At 40.3% G+C, this 16,940-nt stretch overlaps 1 protein-coding gene across 1 annotated transcript in view; it reads right to left on the bottom strand.

Annotated features, from left to right (window-relative positions):
• The window catches only part of LOC112569741 (ABC transporter F family member 4-like), a 36,351-nt gene extending 21,537 nt beyond the window's left edge, over positions 1-14,814 (bottom strand). The window contains 9 exon segments of the mRNA XM_025247611.1: positions 2,693-3,106; positions 7,209-7,377; positions 9,792-9,847; positions 11,465-11,562; positions 13,411-13,543; positions 13,546-13,575; positions 13,913-13,988; positions 14,165-14,270; positions 14,749-14,814. Of these exon segments, the coding sequence (XP_025103396.1) occupies positions 2,693-3,106; positions 7,209-7,377; positions 9,792-9,847; positions 11,465-11,562; positions 13,411-13,543; positions 13,546-13,575; positions 13,913-13,988; positions 14,165-14,257 (1,069 nt within the window). The 5' untranslated portion in view covers positions 14,258-14,270; positions 14,749-14,814.
• Positions 14,815-16,940: the final 2,126 nt, after the last annotated feature.

Raw genomic sequence — 16,940 nt, 5'->3', positions numbered from 1 at the left:
TGAAGGGTAAGACTGATAGAGTCATAAGTGAACAACATGATGGATAGTGTTGCAAGTGGCAGACAGATCAAACAGAATTAAGGCTGAAGCATAACTACTCATGAGGGCAGACAGAATGTCAGTGGTTTAATGAGAGTTCTTGAAGTGTCAAAAAGTCAACACACTGAGCGCTGGTGGATGAGATAGTGTGCTTGTTATCAAAATCCCTTTTTCTTTAAAGAGGAAAGAAAAGTTTGAGGCTGGACAGTGGTGTAAAACACCGATGCAAAATGAGTTTCTAAACAGGAGGCTTCACTATTGCATTTTTAAACATATGCGCTACATGCTGAAAGTTCCAGTGGCTGCTACAGTTTTCTTGAGTATTAAGGGTTTGTTTTCCTCCTACCCCGACATTAACAATATTTGTGAAATAAGCTTTGGAGACCAGTTGGAAAGTAGCAAAAGAACAAAGAGGAAAAAATCACTCGAGTTCTCAAACATGGTCATCAAATCTAGATATCATTGAATGTCAAAGATTTTGTAGGAGAAATAGTCACTGAAGACCAGAAGTAGTCATAAAAATGAAATAAGCCATTTGCTACATACAGTGAACCGCATATATAAAAGCCACACAGAAGGTTAATAATAATAGGAGTGATAAATATCACTCTCCAACTCCAAATCCTGATTAAGGGTTAAGTGCCCTGATTTTAGACATTTATGGTTCTACCCTTATCTCTCTGTTATCCTCACATTGATGTTCCTTCTGTGGCGCATATGTAAATCCCTCATTTAACTAAAAAAGGACAAATAATTTGACATATATCACAGGTGAAAAATTATAAATTATATTTACAGATCTAAGCATGCAAAAATTATTCTTTCATACTTGACACACCATTTTTTTGAAAATCAAAAAGAAAATAAGTGTAAGAAATATCTACACATTTTTTCACTTAGTCTATTGTACTTCTTCATCTTAATTGCCCATTGCACTTGTTAAGGGAGACTATTTAATTTGGAAACATGAAAAGTTTTGTAAAGTTACAATCCATGATAAGCCAATCGTTTTTTGTGGGGTATTGTGCATAAAATATATTGATTTTAGTAGGCCTCAAAGATAGAAGCTTACTAGAGCACAAGCAGGTGCATACACACTGACATTTCATATACCCAAAAAGTTAACAATCAGCAATGGGCATACAGGACAAAGCTACCCTCTAAAAAGGTAGGTTCAACAGTTCATATAAAAAATTGTTTAACGCGTATGTACGTATGTGTGTGTGTTGAATTTTTCTAAGGATTTGCCTGCACTTCTTCTTTAGGAATGAAATGGCGATGAGAAATATGAGAGATCATCTAAGCCAGACCTGGGCAAAGGCCAGCCCGCGGGCCGGATCCGGCCCACCTCCTGTCTCTGACCGGCCCGCCCTCTGGCCCGCTGGCCCGTATATATACTATATATACAGTACAGTGGTACCTCGACATACGAGTGCCCTGACATACGAGTGTTTTGAGATACGAGCCGCCGAGAGAGCAATATTTTGCTTCGAGATAAGAGCAAGATTTGAGATACAAGGAATCGCACACTACACCGCTGCACACGACCCCAACATCCGCCAACATGTTGGGGTCGTGTGCAGCGTCTAACAGTTTCTCCCACCTCAGACTAGACCTCAGTCTGTGTGCTTGTTTCCCTCGTTTTAGAAGCATTTTTGATAAGTTGGGTTCGCGTTTTTTTGCTTTTTGTACATTTACAAAACATTATCCCATTTATTTTTGTAACCATGGGTCCGAAAAAGAAGATGATGTCTATTGAATTAAAGCGCGAAATCGTAGAAAAACACGAGCAAGGTGTGCGAGTAATTGACTTGGCGAGGATGTACGGGTGTAGCACATCAATGATATGTTCTGAGCTTAAACAGGAGTTGATAAAGGGTACAACGCCAGCTAAGGGCGTTACAATAATTTCTAAGCTCCGGACTTCTCTCCATGAAAAAGATGGAGAAACTATTGATTGTGTGGGTGACAGAGAAGCAGCTTCAAGGAGGAACCTTAACACAAAGCATCATGTGTGAGAAGGCACGAGCGATTTTACGGTGATTTGCTGAAGCAGATCCCACACACTTCACAAAACGAAGAATTTAATATGTTTTTATAGAATATGTATTTGTTATTCATAAATAAATGTTTCTTCTTGTAAATACACTTTTTCCTATTCAAAAACACTTAACAAAAATAACTGAGGTGGTGTTTTGGGGGCTGGAACGGATTAATGGCATTTCAATGAATTTCAATGGGGAAAATTGCTTTGAGATACAAGCAATTTGACATACGAGTGAGGTTACGGAACGAATTAAACTCGTATGTCGAGGTACCACTGTACTGGGTAAAACTGAGTTAACTATATTAGTCCGGCAATCTAAAACCATCCCAATTTGTCATGCGGCCCCTCAGGAAAATTAATTGCCTACCCCTGATCTAAGCCATAAACCAGAGAAACTTGATCAAAGAGGATTAAAGCATTGTTTTGTAAGGTGGGTTCTTCACATAAAAAATGCATCATATCAGCGCCAATTATGTTAAGATGTATCACCAGAAAAAAAAAACAAATCCATTTTTCCCACAAAATTCTTTGAACTTTTGGACCTCTATTTGCATTGTGATTGCCAGAGACACTTAAATCTGAGACATGGCCATGAGAACAACTCACCATAACTTCCCCGCTTCTGTTTTGCTGCTCGCTGAGGCCGCTTTCCTCGCGGTTCATCATCATCATCTTCATGTTTTTGTGCTCGTGTTCCTGCTCGCTTGCCTCTTCTGGACAATTCATAGTCGTCATCATCATCTGAAGAACCTTTCCTTCGCTTCTTTCCTCGCTTTCGTTTAGGTGTCTCCTCTTCATAATCATCATCATCATCATCGTCTGAAACATATTTCCGACTTCTTTTACGGGACCTTCTTGGAGATTCATCTTCAGATTCATCTTCATAATCTTCATCTGAGTTAGGCTTTCTTCTCTTGTTAGCTTTGATGGATCTTTCTTCTTCAAATTCATCTTCCTCTTCTTCAGTCACTTGTTGCTGTCTTCTTGATTCTGTCATAGCCGGCCTGCGGTTTGCTGTAGCTGCAAATACAGGACACAGTCATTCATGCAGACAAATCAACTTCACAGCCATTTATGCTGTTTGGAATTAGGCAAGTGGAAGGGCATTTATAGGTATAAGCACCATTTGTGATAATAATTCAAAGCCCAACAATACCTTTTCTTTAAATCTTTGTCAAGTAACACAGTTATGCATTCTTATACCTGACTCCACCATTGTCAGTCCCAAGGCCGGAGTAGGGTTAGCAACCCTATCCTGTAAAACCCTTTATACTATAGAAGGTTGGTTGCTTGTGCTTTATACCATGCCAGCAACTAAAGAAATATCCTGGCGACATAAAGTAATCTTATCTTAAAATGTTTAGGGGCAAATCCCCCAAGTGATATAATCACAAAATCTTAATCAATAAAAGTAAATATAAGAAGCAAGAATTATGTACATGAGTGAGTAAAGTGTAGAAAAGAGTGTTGTGGCACAAAGGCTATCAACAAGGCTAACCCAAAACCATCAAGATATAAAAAGCTTAAATCTTATGATAGAGCCCTATCCTTCTTAAAAATGTAAAAATAGTTGCCGATAAGATGGACTTAAACAAAAAGTCTGTTGTAAAAAACTGCTGGCAGACACTCTGAAGTCCATGACAAGTAATTAAAACATGTACCACACTAAAAATTCCTGGACACCACGGACAAACTGTTGATGGTTCTTGCAAGAGGTGCGATTGCGTGGCAAAGGTGTGTCCTATCCTTAGTCTGGTAAGGAGTACCTCCTCCCGCCACACAGGGCAGCATGAAAGCAGGTGGTTGGAAAGACAGGGAAGGATGGCATGTAACATTTTGGCCCACTGGTATTGCCACTGAGACTGAACATACATTTACAGTCTGATGACACCAGCGAGTGTAGTTTGCTAGGAGATTGACATGCAGCCTTGGAAGCCTGGTCCGCTCAAACATTGGCTGGGATACCAGCATAGCCTGAAGACCAGATGAAAACAATGTCTTGTTGTAATAAATGAGTGCCGCATGAATTGTATGAAGCTGGACCACAAGAGAGTGGTCAAAATCACTGGAGGGCAGAAAGGGAGTCTGAAATAATAACAAAAAATTGTGCTCTGAAGACTGGTGAATGTGCTGCAAGGCTAGCAAGATCCCAGCAACTCTCCCTTAGGGTCAGCCAAGGCCCCGCCCCACAAGGGGTGGTGCCCATTAAAGTCCCCCAAAAGGACAGGAGCAGGAAGTTGGGTGAAAAGACCTTCAAGATCATGTCGGGATATCCGAACGAAGGAGGAAGATACAGATAGCAAATACAGTCAAATCTCCCTACTATGCCACCCCTCTACTATGCCACTCTTGGTATTATGCCACTTTTGCTCGGTCCCGACTATAAATTCAATGTAAAAAAAAATTTACTATGCCACCCCAGACTCTACCTACTATGCCACTTTTTTTGTGACTGTTAAAAGACACAAGTTGTGAAATTCCGTGCAGTGCTCGATTATTATACTGTACGTAGTGTGGGACATCGCAGTTAGGTGGGATGGAACATAGCACGCACACAGGGAGGGTGGAGGCTGGCAATGTGGGGGGGTGGTGGTCGCTGGCCGGGTGACAGCCACGTGACAGAGGGAAGGTGTGAGGGGGTCGACTAGCGACAGGATGCAGGTGCGCGGATGTGGTTGGAAGGGGTGGAGATGAAGAGGTGAGGGGAGAATGAGAGGAGACAGCTAGCGAAGCTGACGATTCTTGAGAGCTTTGGACCAGACCTGGGCAAAGGACTCCTGTCTCTGACCGGCCCCGCCAGTATATATACTATACATACAGTATTAGGTAAAACTGAGTTAAACTATATTAGTCCGCCCTCTAAAACCATCCCAATTTCTCATGCGGCCCCTTGGGAAAATTAATTGCCCACCCTGCTTTGGACTGACGGGTAACTTGAACAATAAAGCCGTTTTTACGAACCCTCTCTACTATGCCACTCTCGCTACTATGCCACTTTTGCTCGGTCCCGGTAGGTGGCATAGTAGGGAGATTTGACTGTAGTGATAGTCTCTAGAAGAGGAGTGGAAAGTGGTATCTGGCTAAACAAAAGGTTGGAGCGAATGAGAAGACCAGTTCCACCTGAAGGGACATCAGTGTGCGAGTCCTGACATAAAACACGAAAGCCTTGAAGGAAAAAGAGGTGGTAGGAGAAGAGCCTCCAGGGGACAGCAGGATGGGGAAGGCGATGCTAAACGTCATCCACATCTATCCCCTGCTCGCTAAGAGAGGCAAGAAACTGGGACCGATGTCACAACTGTGGCAGCCCCAGATGGTTTATGCTGAGTGGTGAGTTTTTCTGGCCATTTTGTTTTTGTCTTCTTGTCTTCCTGAGGTGTGGTATTCTTGTTCTTTGGTGATTTTGTGTTGCATGCTTGCTTGCGTGCAGTGTTTCTCACTAGTGAAGAGAGATGCTTGGACTGTGATGTTTCTGTGGCTTGAAATGATTGTGTGGTCTGGGATCTTTATGTGTGGGTGCCACCACAGTCTGTAGAAGGAGGCAAAGCCTGACAGACTGGGACAGGGCCCTGCAGAAGAAACCAATGTCATGTCCATCTGGATACAGAGGCTGCAACTTCCTTCCACTTTGGGAAGTCTCTAGAAGAAGCAACGTGAGACCCGTCACAGCATATTTGGTGCTTTGAGAATAATCAGCTGCAATATGGCCTGTACCACCACAGCAAAAGCAGTGAGCTTGGGACTTGCAAAAGGAGGCCACATAGAAAAACTGTGTCAAAAAAAGGCATAATGAGAAAAAGAAGGCAGAAGAGAGACGAGTGAAGACAGAAGAAAGAAAGATAAAACTGTAGTTTAACAGGGAGATGTTCGTTTAGAAAAAGAAAAGGGATGAAAGGACCAGGTAAAGGAGAAAAAGGAAAAGCGTAAGAGAAAGGGGTGGGCCAGCTTAGTCCCCCAGCCAAAGAAAGGCTGGATGTTCACCCATGAAGACCTCATCCTCCATTTAGAAAAAGTTAGAAGCGTTCTAAGCCAAGTATTTGCAGCATGTGCTAAAGATCTTTCAGCCCAACACCATCTCGAATGAAGATCTCTGAGGGATCCACAGTTTGGAAGAAGCAATCCAACTGCAGCGATGGCTAGATCACATGAGTCGCATGCCTCCAGACTCAGTCCCCAGAACACCCTGCAATGGACACCACAGGGAAAGAGGAACAGAGAGAGGCCCAAAGAGACATGGAGGCGAGCCACTGAAAAGAACCTCAAAAGCAGAGGCCTTTAACTTGAGACAGTTCCCAGAACAGCAGCAGGCAGAACCAGATGGAGGTCCCTCGTTGTTCCCTTACGTGCCAGATGGCACAGAGAGGATTGATTAATTCTGAACTGCCCATCAAACACACTTTCAGAAAAATGGCATCCTCCAAAAGTCATTAAGTGACCTGTCCTTTCACAAAAAAGAAAAAAAAAAAAACTGATGACAAATTATAGGAGTATTTCATAGTGGTGAAATCCTGGAAGAATGCCAGTTTCATTTCACACTCATTGTTACAATGTTCCTATGTGGTCTTCACATTAAATGAGAACAGTGGTCTTAGGGAACTGGGAATGTGGGTTACAGCTATGATGCCACTCTTACCACCCACATTAACATAATTATACAGGGGAACACAACATGCCAGTCACTTTAATCCTACAGGGGAACATTAAGTACAATGATTACAAGCCAGCTGTTACCATATGACACTCATGAATTATAGAATGAATATGTTACATTATCATTCTTCACAAGTGTGCAAAGTATGCAAATTCCTTGCACTACCTAGTAGAGGTGGAACGATAGCATAATCATAGAGCAATACAATATATCAAACTCTTTCACTTTCTTACTCAGATACTTTTTCTAGCCTTTCATTGGTAAGCTCTGGGAAAATGTCATCTGCTTCCTATATACTATAATAAATGAAGTTGACACACCTGCATGTTTGTTTTCAGCTTGAAGTTTCTGTGTCTGTGGTCTTGTTGGTGGGTGGTTGTAAGCACAAAGGTAAATCTGACTGAAGGTAAAGCTGCATTGCCTGTATGTACTTGTTGGTGAATGGTTGTAACGAATAAGATGAAGCGGACACACCTGCATGTTGAGGTTTGGTTGCCTGTGTGTTCTTGCTGGTCTTGTTGGTGGGTGGTTGTGCTGCCTTTGCTGTCTTTATCATCCACTCAGGCAGAATGCGCTTCTTCTCCAAGGGAAGGGCCATATCTTTGCCGTCTGCTCGCACAACACTGACAATCTGTGGCCGCACCTTGTTACAGGGTATTTAAAAAAGAATCAGTTGAAATTAACAAAAAATAAAGATTGTTCTCAGTGCGAAGAAGAGCTAATATACACAGGAATGAGGCATGTACACACACATCCTAGACAAAATTGTTTGGGTTTTATGCCATGCCAGCAACTAGCAACTTAAGGCTAGAAAAAAAAATGTCACATTAAAAAAAGGTTAAGACACAAAAATCCCATTTGATATGATAACATCTTTAACAACAAAAGCAGTAGGTAATATGAAAAAAAGGAATGTTGTGGCCTAAAATGCCACCAACAAAGCAGAACCTGAGACAAAAATCTAACAGGACATAAAAACCTTAAATCTGACAGTAAAGCCCAATCCTCTTTAAAATAATAATAATTGCAGTTGGCATGTATACCCAGTTGGACAAGAGGTCATCACTCTACAAAAAAATGAAAAAAATTATTGCCCACAGGATGGATTTGTTTGTGTTTAATGTCATGTTAGCAACTAGGGCTATATCACAGCAATGAAAGGTAATCTTAGCATAACAAGAAATGGTAATCTTAACTTAACAAGTTTAGGGTAAAAACCTCCCGAGTATAACCGTAACATTCTTTAAAAAGTCAACGCAAGAAACAAGCAATATGTTAAAGAGTGGGTCAAGTGTAAAAAGGAGTGGTGAAGCCCAAAAGGCCACCAACAAGCCAAAAAACAAGAGAAAACAATTACCAGGACATAAAGTTTCTTAAATTTGATGATAAAGTCCTATCCTCCGTAAAAATGTAAGAGACTGCTGCCAATGGGACGGACCTGAACAAAGAAAACAAAGAATTTTCTGTAAAAAAAACTGCCGACGGATAGTCTTGAGCTCAGGACAAACAATATGTACCACACTAAAACTTCCCCTACACTATGAACAAATAGGTGGTGGTTCACCTCATGAGGTGTCCGTGTGTGGCATAGGTGTGTCCTAACTTTAATCTAGCAAGGACCACATCCTCCCACCTCACAGGATGGAACGAAGGTAGGCGGTTGTAAAGACAAGGAAGAGTGGCTTATAATTTATTTTGGCCCAGAGTGTCCCAGTGGTGTTGCCATAAGGACTGAACATAGGCCAAGAAGAAAGGCTTACAGTCTGATGAAACAAGTGACTGTAATTTGCCAGGGGACTGACATGCAGTCTTGACAGCTTGGTCTACTTAAACATTGAGATACCAGCATGGCCAGGAGCCCAAATAAAAACAATGTCCTTGTTTTGCTGAATGAGAGCTGCATGAATTTTATGAAACTGAACCACCATAGGGTGGTCAAAATCATTGGAAAGGAGAGCTTGGAGGGCAGAAAGAGAGTCTGAAATAATCAAAAAATTGTGCTCCGAAATGCAGTGAACATGCTGCAAGACAAGCAAGAGGGCGTGAAGCTCCCCAGTGAAAACTGACTGAAGCAGCAAGTTGCAGTTGGCACAATGGAACTGCTGCTGCAGCAACCGGGCCACCACTTGGGACTTTGGAGCCATCTGTAAAGATGGAACAAAATCCAGGATAGTCAGAAAGTAGTTTATGAAAGATAGATGGGGTCACTAGTGTCCCCTATTTTAAAAGCCATAGACGAATCTCTGGAACAGGAAGGGTCCAAGGAGGAGCTGGTAGACAGGACAGACCCTATGCAAACTTGAAAGAGGTGATCAGATAGAAAATTCTTGCTGAAGTGTGGCATATGACCCCAGAAGCCAAGAGCATGAAGGTCCAACAAAATACCTTGCTTTCACATTGTCACATTGCTCCCAGGTAGCGTCATACACCTTTTCCAAATCAAAAACAAAAAAAATTGATGCTAGGCATGTGCTTCCCAAGTTGTGATTTTTTTTTTTGCCATAATGAAAGTTTGTTTCCTTCCTTCTGCTTCCAACTCACCACGGAATCCAAAAAGGGGTTGCAACGAAGCAGCATCACTTAGGCCATTTTCAAAGGGTCGCATCAGGGATATAGAAGAAATATATTCTGGCCTTCAGAAAGTAAAACCAGATTGAGCCCAGCCCCAGTCTTCTAGCAAATCTAGGGCAATGCATGACCAGCCAATGGATTGGCCACACCAACCTCCTGTCTAGGAGAAGTCCAGGCCAAAGAGATGTGTTGGTGATGGACCCGCAATCCATCAGGAACCTCAATCTCCCATCCTCGCGACACTGGTCGCCTAAAGAAGGATGGGGGCCTAAAGAAGGCCAAAGAGAAAAGAAATACATCAAAAGAAAGGCATGATGTAAAAAGAAGATAGGAGAAAGACCATTGTAGACAGAAGATAGGAAAGATAAAACTGAGGCTGATTTTCACGTCTGTCATAACAAGCCAGGTCCACAGGGGCTTCTAGACAAAAGCTCTCACACATAAAATGAGATGAGTACACATCACAGACTGTCTCTGACATAGTACCTGTTCCTTGCTTTCCTCTTTATATTCTGATTCTTCTTCCTCCTCCTTAATGCCATCTGAAAAAAAAAGTGCACTATATAATAAAACTGCTGACAAAACAAGCCTGGTTGCTCAAATCAGTCAGGTTCAATTATTCTGAAAAACAGAGACGATGCCTGCTTTTTTGCAAGAAGACTTGATACAAACTGAAGAGATGTATTTATATATATGTATACATGTGTGTGTGCATATATCAACAGAAAAACAAAACAAAAAGAGAGCAAAAGATGATTAGCATACCATTAGGAACTTCATTAGCAAGCATATGATTTTTACTTCAACAGCTGCACAAATAATGATAAAGTTGATTTACAGAGCACTTTATCATACCATCAAAGGGTGTCTCAAAGTGCGTGACAAAAACAGCATACAGACATAATAATAAATGCAAAATTTGTAAAGCACATACTCCCACTCCTAAGGAGCATGCTCTTAGCTCTTAAGAACAAGAACAAAACATGGACAGGATACGAGGGACAGGAAAACAAACAAATAACATATGAACTATAAAACCATACTAAACAAAGAATAAAATCAAATACAGAAAACACAAAGACGAACCAAATAACAAGAACAAGAGCTGAGAGTAACATGATACTGCAAAAGGAAGGGTGTGACAAAGAACTAGCATTATGGGAAAGGTTGTTAGGAGTAATGTTTAAGGAAGAGGTGTGTTTTCAGTGCACATGTAAAGGATTCAATAGCGGGTAGGTGGTGGATATGGAAAGGGAGAGAGTTCCATTGTTTTGATGTACAATAACTAAACAACCTGTAGTCATATGTTGTTGTTCTGGTGACAATTATAATAATAATGATGATGATGGAAACTGTCTCAAAGTAAAGGGTTCGTTGTCACATGCAGTAGCTACTCATGTTAAGGTGTATGCCATCAGCATAGATACAATATGCAGCCTTGACATTGCATGGAATCCGATAGGTCAATAATGTTTTGAAAAGTACCTGAAAGTTATTATAATGTTTATATGGAAGCTCAATTCATAATCTTTGGTACAGTGGCCTAACTTTTGCTGACAGAAATATTGTTTCATTACAACTTTTTTTAAGAGCATCGTGCTAACGGTCACAACTCAACATTCTGGAGAAATTGCAACAAAAAAAAAAAAAAAAAGGTGTGGGGGTGGACAGAGGATATCAGAGTCAATTTGACTGCTGAAGTAGGGGTGAGGGGAAGATTTGTATGTTATACAGAGCCCGCAACTAATGCAATATTATCACAAAGCAACCAGTCCTGTAAACAATACTGCTGAAGCATAGACCAAAAATCTAAATAACAGCAAGATAGTGCAGAGGTGGCAATAGAAATAAAACGGTCCATTAAAAAAGGAAAGTGGTGCAGACACAAAAATCCATCCAGGAACATAGCAAATGGTGCAACAGATGCACAGATCAATATCTGACTCAAAACTGGATGTAGATCAACCAGCAAAGACAAAAAAAATGACAGAGCAGTCACACTATAGCCAGTCAGGTGAAAGGACATCACTCTCTCTCTCTCATGTGTAACTACAATGTGACATGCATTTTGCTACAATGTCTAAAAAGCCTGATTTACTACTGAGAAGAATTTCCCATATAGACCTGCAAGAAATATCAACAAGAAATGTATTACACACCATGTTTGACAGATTCATTTTGTTTATCATTTTCTCCATTCTTAACTGAACTTGGACTCAAGGGCTGGCTCTTGATGTTGTCTTTTGCATCTCCATTTCTGAAACAGACATCAAGTTCTTGCACTGTTGCAGAATTAAAAAAAAAAGAAGCAACTTCTGAAAAACACAGATCCCCACTATTCCTGGTGTAAAACAAAGTATCCTCACTACTGAGGAGTGATGGGATGGAGTGGGATGCATCAGCATTTCTGAGAAAACAACCTTCTCCGTTTCTAACATAAACATCCCCCCTCCCCATTTCTGACATAAACAAAATCCCTCTGCACTTCTGACATAAACAAAATCCCTATGCGTTTCTGACATAAACAAAATCCCTCTGCACTTCTGACATAAACACAGCTTCCTCGCCATTTTTAACATAAACAAGCATAATTCCTAACATTACTGAAAGAAGCATGTCAGTTACTCTAGTAACCAAATCATTTTTAAAACGAAACTGAAATACCAAATACCTTGCAAGGAAACGTTTTCCATCACACATCACGAATAAATGGTGGACAAGATAAGGAAAAGGCACAACTATTTTATTTTCTTTTCTATTAAAGAAAACACCCATAAATTTACAAATCACCCATTCACCATCAAAGTTTTACAGGGAATTGCGAAAGGATGTAAGGACATAATTATAAGCAGTACATTCTGCATTTTAACTTGTTGATAATGCCGGATTCCTTACATTAATGTGGAACTTTACTTTTGGATAATGCCAGACTCCTTATACTAATGTGGAGTTAGTTTGTTACATACACTCTGTGGCTTGCACTTTCTGAATGCTACATTTAAAAATAATGATGATAATCACAGCTAAATTATGTGTGAAAGAGCAATTCACAAATGTAATTGGTATGGGCAAACAGGAGGCCACTGTTAGCAAAGTGTAATTTTTGTGTTGTGTGTTGTTGTTGTTGTTTTCTTAAGGTTGCTGGTTTTACACATTTCTACTTTACCTAACAAGGAAAAAAGAATTATCTGCAACTTAATTTGTACATGTTTGATACTGTGGGAAAGATCAGTAATCATGATATTAACCAATCAAAGGCTCAAAACTCTTACTTGGGAAGTTCTATTATTTAACTTCTTTGGATGTTTGTTCCTCTACCCTCACATGTGTCTTCCTGCTTGTCAGCTAGGGCATTTTTACATTAACTACCTTATTAAACCCGACTTTATTATGTTAAGTATCTCATTAAAAGCACCCGCTCTGTGTAGTTTTTGGATTAGGCCATCAGAGCAGAGAACATTGAGAACTTCTATATAACCAAGAATAAACCATATAGCTTCATATTTTTCAGTGTTTCCTACTCCTTCTTGCTGTAGGACTGTAATGTGGTCTATTTTATTATGCTTTTTTTGTAAAGCCACTCTATTTTGGGGGATATTGTTCACTTCACAGAAATAGTTGAGTCAGTTTTTAATAATTGTTTCAAATACTTTACCTAGATAGAGGTAAAGGCTACTAGTCTATAGCTTGTAGGTTCAGTTTTTCATGGTTTTTCATGAGTGTTCAGTCAGGGAATACCAACAAGAAGACTGTGGGTTTCAGATCCTTCTCTAATGTAGCCCCGCTTCTGTGGAACTCGCTTTCCCTCTCGACTAAGGAGTCTGATCGTATTGCATCTTTTCGGAAAAATCTTAAGACTCACTTGTTTAACATTATTTGAAGTTGTTCATTTGCCCTGCAGTTTGGTGGCTGCTGGGTTCCCCGCGCATTGAGCGTATCTCTGTGATACGGATACTAGCGCGTTACAAAACTACATCATCATCATCATCATCATGGTTTAGGAATGGGGACCACTGTTGCCCCTTTCCAGCTATCTGGTAAGACTGATTTATCACTATGATTGCCTAAGAAATATTAAGAGTTACGAACAAAATATTTTACAAACCTTTCAACGCCATTGACAGGTGCATCAGAGTAGGTGACTGTGTAAAAGAGTTGGTCTGGGAGCAGCCCAAACACATCGCCATTTTCTAAACACTGTCGTATGTCACGCTGTAAAACTTCTTGCGCCCTTTTCCACCACGGCGAAGAAAACATGGGTTGGTGTGGTCTGGGACAATTTGTTATTTCAGAAAATTTAAAAATTGTATTTTAAAAGTCCAACTAAAAATAATTTTTAGTTGAGACAATTCCCATACTTATTCTTATGATTCATGCTAAAGTTTGTGGAAAAAGAGGTAACACACATTTGAGGGGAAAGAGGTAACCTATTTCCATTTTGTAATTACAGGCTTACTATAACAGCAATTTTTTGCGCCTTCTCTTCAAATACTTCTATTTTGCAGTGATTTATAGAGATGATCTGCAGCCTCTCAGCAAAGACTTCTACTCTGCAATTACAGAGATACGCTAAAACCTCCAGTCCAGTATTTGTATGTTGCAGTTACTTACAGGGGTCAAGTACAGTTTTCCGTCAATAATTTGCAGCTTTGCATGGCTCCGTGATACCCGTTTGTCTGTCACCTGGAAGCAATGAGCAACTCAATCTGTACATATGCATGTGTACTTATCTTATAATTTTATAATCCATTATTTATTTTATTTAAGGTAAACATAGTAATCACGTTCACTGTGTCACCTTATAATGCTTTAAATGAGTTCAAATTAAGTTTTTATTTTAGTCGTCATACGCCACCCACCTTGAGAAATGCACCACGACCAATAACTGTGGAATCATCTGGCACAGGAATCGCCTCCCCTCCTCCTTCTGGTACAAGCTTGATACCAGACATCCTGATCAATGCGCTGCAATTTAGAAGTGCAAAAAACAGCAGAGAAATAAAATGTGGGATTACTGTGATAATGACGTTAGTAGTTTAAATAATATAAGTTGCAAAATATGCATAGATTTACAAAGTAACTATAACCCATAATAGGAGTCTTTTAACAATATTAACAGTAATTTGCAGTGAAATACGGCGGCATATTGATGCAAATTTATATCAGTTCCAGAAACAGTTATTTTTCATCCGAAGACTAAGACGCAAAACAATGTTACATCGATGACACAGTGGCCGGAGCTGTCGCTCAAGCGTCTGCTTTTATAACGGTCTTCTCATGCTCGTCTCCCAACTATCGATTTAAAAAGTTTGCTTTAAAAATATTTCCAGACCTGAATTTAATTTGCACGGAGTCCTCCGATAAGACTAGAGCTAAATAAATACGTAAGATGTGATATCTTGCAAATATTAATGCCAGATTGCACAAAAATACGAATACTTACACCGAAGTCAACAAAAGGAAAGATAGTGTATACTATTTTATACTCCTCAATTAGAGAGCGATAGAGACTACGGGACGTAACTTATGGTCGATGCTCTATAATTCAGGGATGCCCAACCTTCGGCCCGCGAAACTTCTGCCCACAGTGCAGGAAATCGGCATGTTAGTAATAATAATTTTATAAAAAAAAAACCGAAAAAAGGGAAGAAGACGTATTTATCCCCACGTAGGGGCGTCTCTCAATCTTTTTTTCGATGGACGAACATTTCGATTCAGTGCTCCGACTTGGTGTCTCTACGATGAGGCCGGACATTCAGAAGTTGGTTTCGTGAAAACTACTTCAAACATCCCACTAATTACTACATAATTAATGGTAAGTACAACTTGTTTCTAATAAAAAATGGTATCTGCTCTATTTTTTTTTTCTTTTTTGTATTTTTGCGGTGAAGTGGCTCGCGACGAGGCTGTCCGAAATGGATATGGCCCGCAGGCCAAAAAAGGTTGGGCATCACTGCTCTATATCAACCACTGACAATCACAGAAGTTTGTTTTCGCAAAATTCAAAATATCCAATGAAATCAGCTTGTGGTCTAAACATGAATACTTCTGCCAATTTTTTTCAAAGAGATAAAAAGTAAGAACGTCACAACCATAAGTCACGCTAGACAGTAGACACAACACGCGTGCACGGCCACTATAATCGTCCCGCGCGGGTGAGACGCACAATCAAAACGTATGCTTGATGCTCGGAATATCAAAATGACAAAGTATCATGGGAAAAAACTCACAAAAAATCAACACTGCAATATAGATTATATATATAAAAGCGTGTGAGAAAGGAGACACTATATGTGAGTGTGTGACTGTAAGAGAAAACCAGGGATGGGGAGCTACTGTAGCTGGCTACAAATTTTGTAGCTTGTAGCTTAGCCGGCTACAAATTTAAAAAAAAGTAGCTTTTAGCCGTAGCTACATTTTAGAAAGTAGCTGTAGCTTGGCTACATGTTGGCTACTTTCACGACCATTGACATTCGTCGACAGCGTGTCAGCAAGACGACGACAGCCACTGCTCTCACTGCTCGGTGTCGTGACAGCCAGACACCACGTGTCTCGCACGCTCAGTAACCGGAAGTACTGTGTCGTCCACGTGGCGGGAGCGATTTGAAAAACGAAGATGGACGTACCCATCAATTTCCAGCCTTATTTGAATTTTTTTACATTTTGCGAAGCCACAAAAAGTGGGTATAGTTTCAAATGCAAGAATGGGTGCGACAGCACGAAAAAGTACTCAACGAACAAGACGTCGGCGTTTAATTTGAGAACGCACTTGCAGGTAAGTTCGTTGAGATTTTCATCGATCTTCATTCTTCATGTTCTTGCTTGTCTGCTTTTGGAATAGAGGAGTGTACATGTTGTAAAGATTGTGGAAAGGTAAGGGGTTGCATCAACGTGATTACCGCAGGGGCGACGACTGATCAAACTGCTGTCTTTACCGTTTCTGTACTATCTATTTAGTCTTTTCATAAGTGTGTGTGTGTGTGTTTTTTGGTTTGTTTGTATGAAAAGAGCATGGAGGACGTTTGAACAGTATGGTGGCTTGAAGGATTTTATATTAATGCTAGTAATTTAATATGACAATTAGCTTGGTAGAAACTTGCTGTGATTGTGAATGGACTTCTAAAATTTTGTTTCATTTTCATGTGTTTATTTTAGAGGAAACATCCACTGCTTGCCAGGCAGTTGACTCAAGACTTGGAAACGTCACGAAAGCGGAAAAGGGAAGACGACGACCAACCCTCTGTCTCGAAGCTCTTCAAAGTGGAACACAAGAGTACCGTCAGCTAAGCAGACGTCAATTCTTCATGCTGGAGAACGAGAAGTTTTCAAAGTTCGTGTCCAGACTCACTGGCCAGGAAACGCAGTTAATGAGCAGGAAAACGGCGAACCAAATGTTGGAGGTAAGTTTTACTATTTTTTTTCTTCCTTTTTTGTTTGTTTTACTAGTTTTATTTTAAGTAGGGTGATGTATCCACAATTAATATATTTTGTTCTTGGTCACAGAACTCAAATTTCATGTGCCTCGACTACTTGATGATGATGATGATGATGATGATGATGTAATTTTATAACGCGCTAGTATCCGCATCACAAAGATGCGCTCAATGCGCGGTGATCCCAGCAGCCACTAAACTG

This window comes from Pomacea canaliculata, linkage group LG8, assembly GCF_003073045.1.
Source record: "Pomacea canaliculata isolate SZHN2017 linkage group LG8, ASM307304v1, whole genome shotgun sequence".
NCBI classification, from domain to species: domain Eukaryota; kingdom Metazoa; phylum Mollusca; class Gastropoda; order Architaenioglossa; family Ampullariidae; genus Pomacea; species Pomacea canaliculata.
This window is presented reverse-complemented; position numbering and strand designations above follow the sequence as displayed.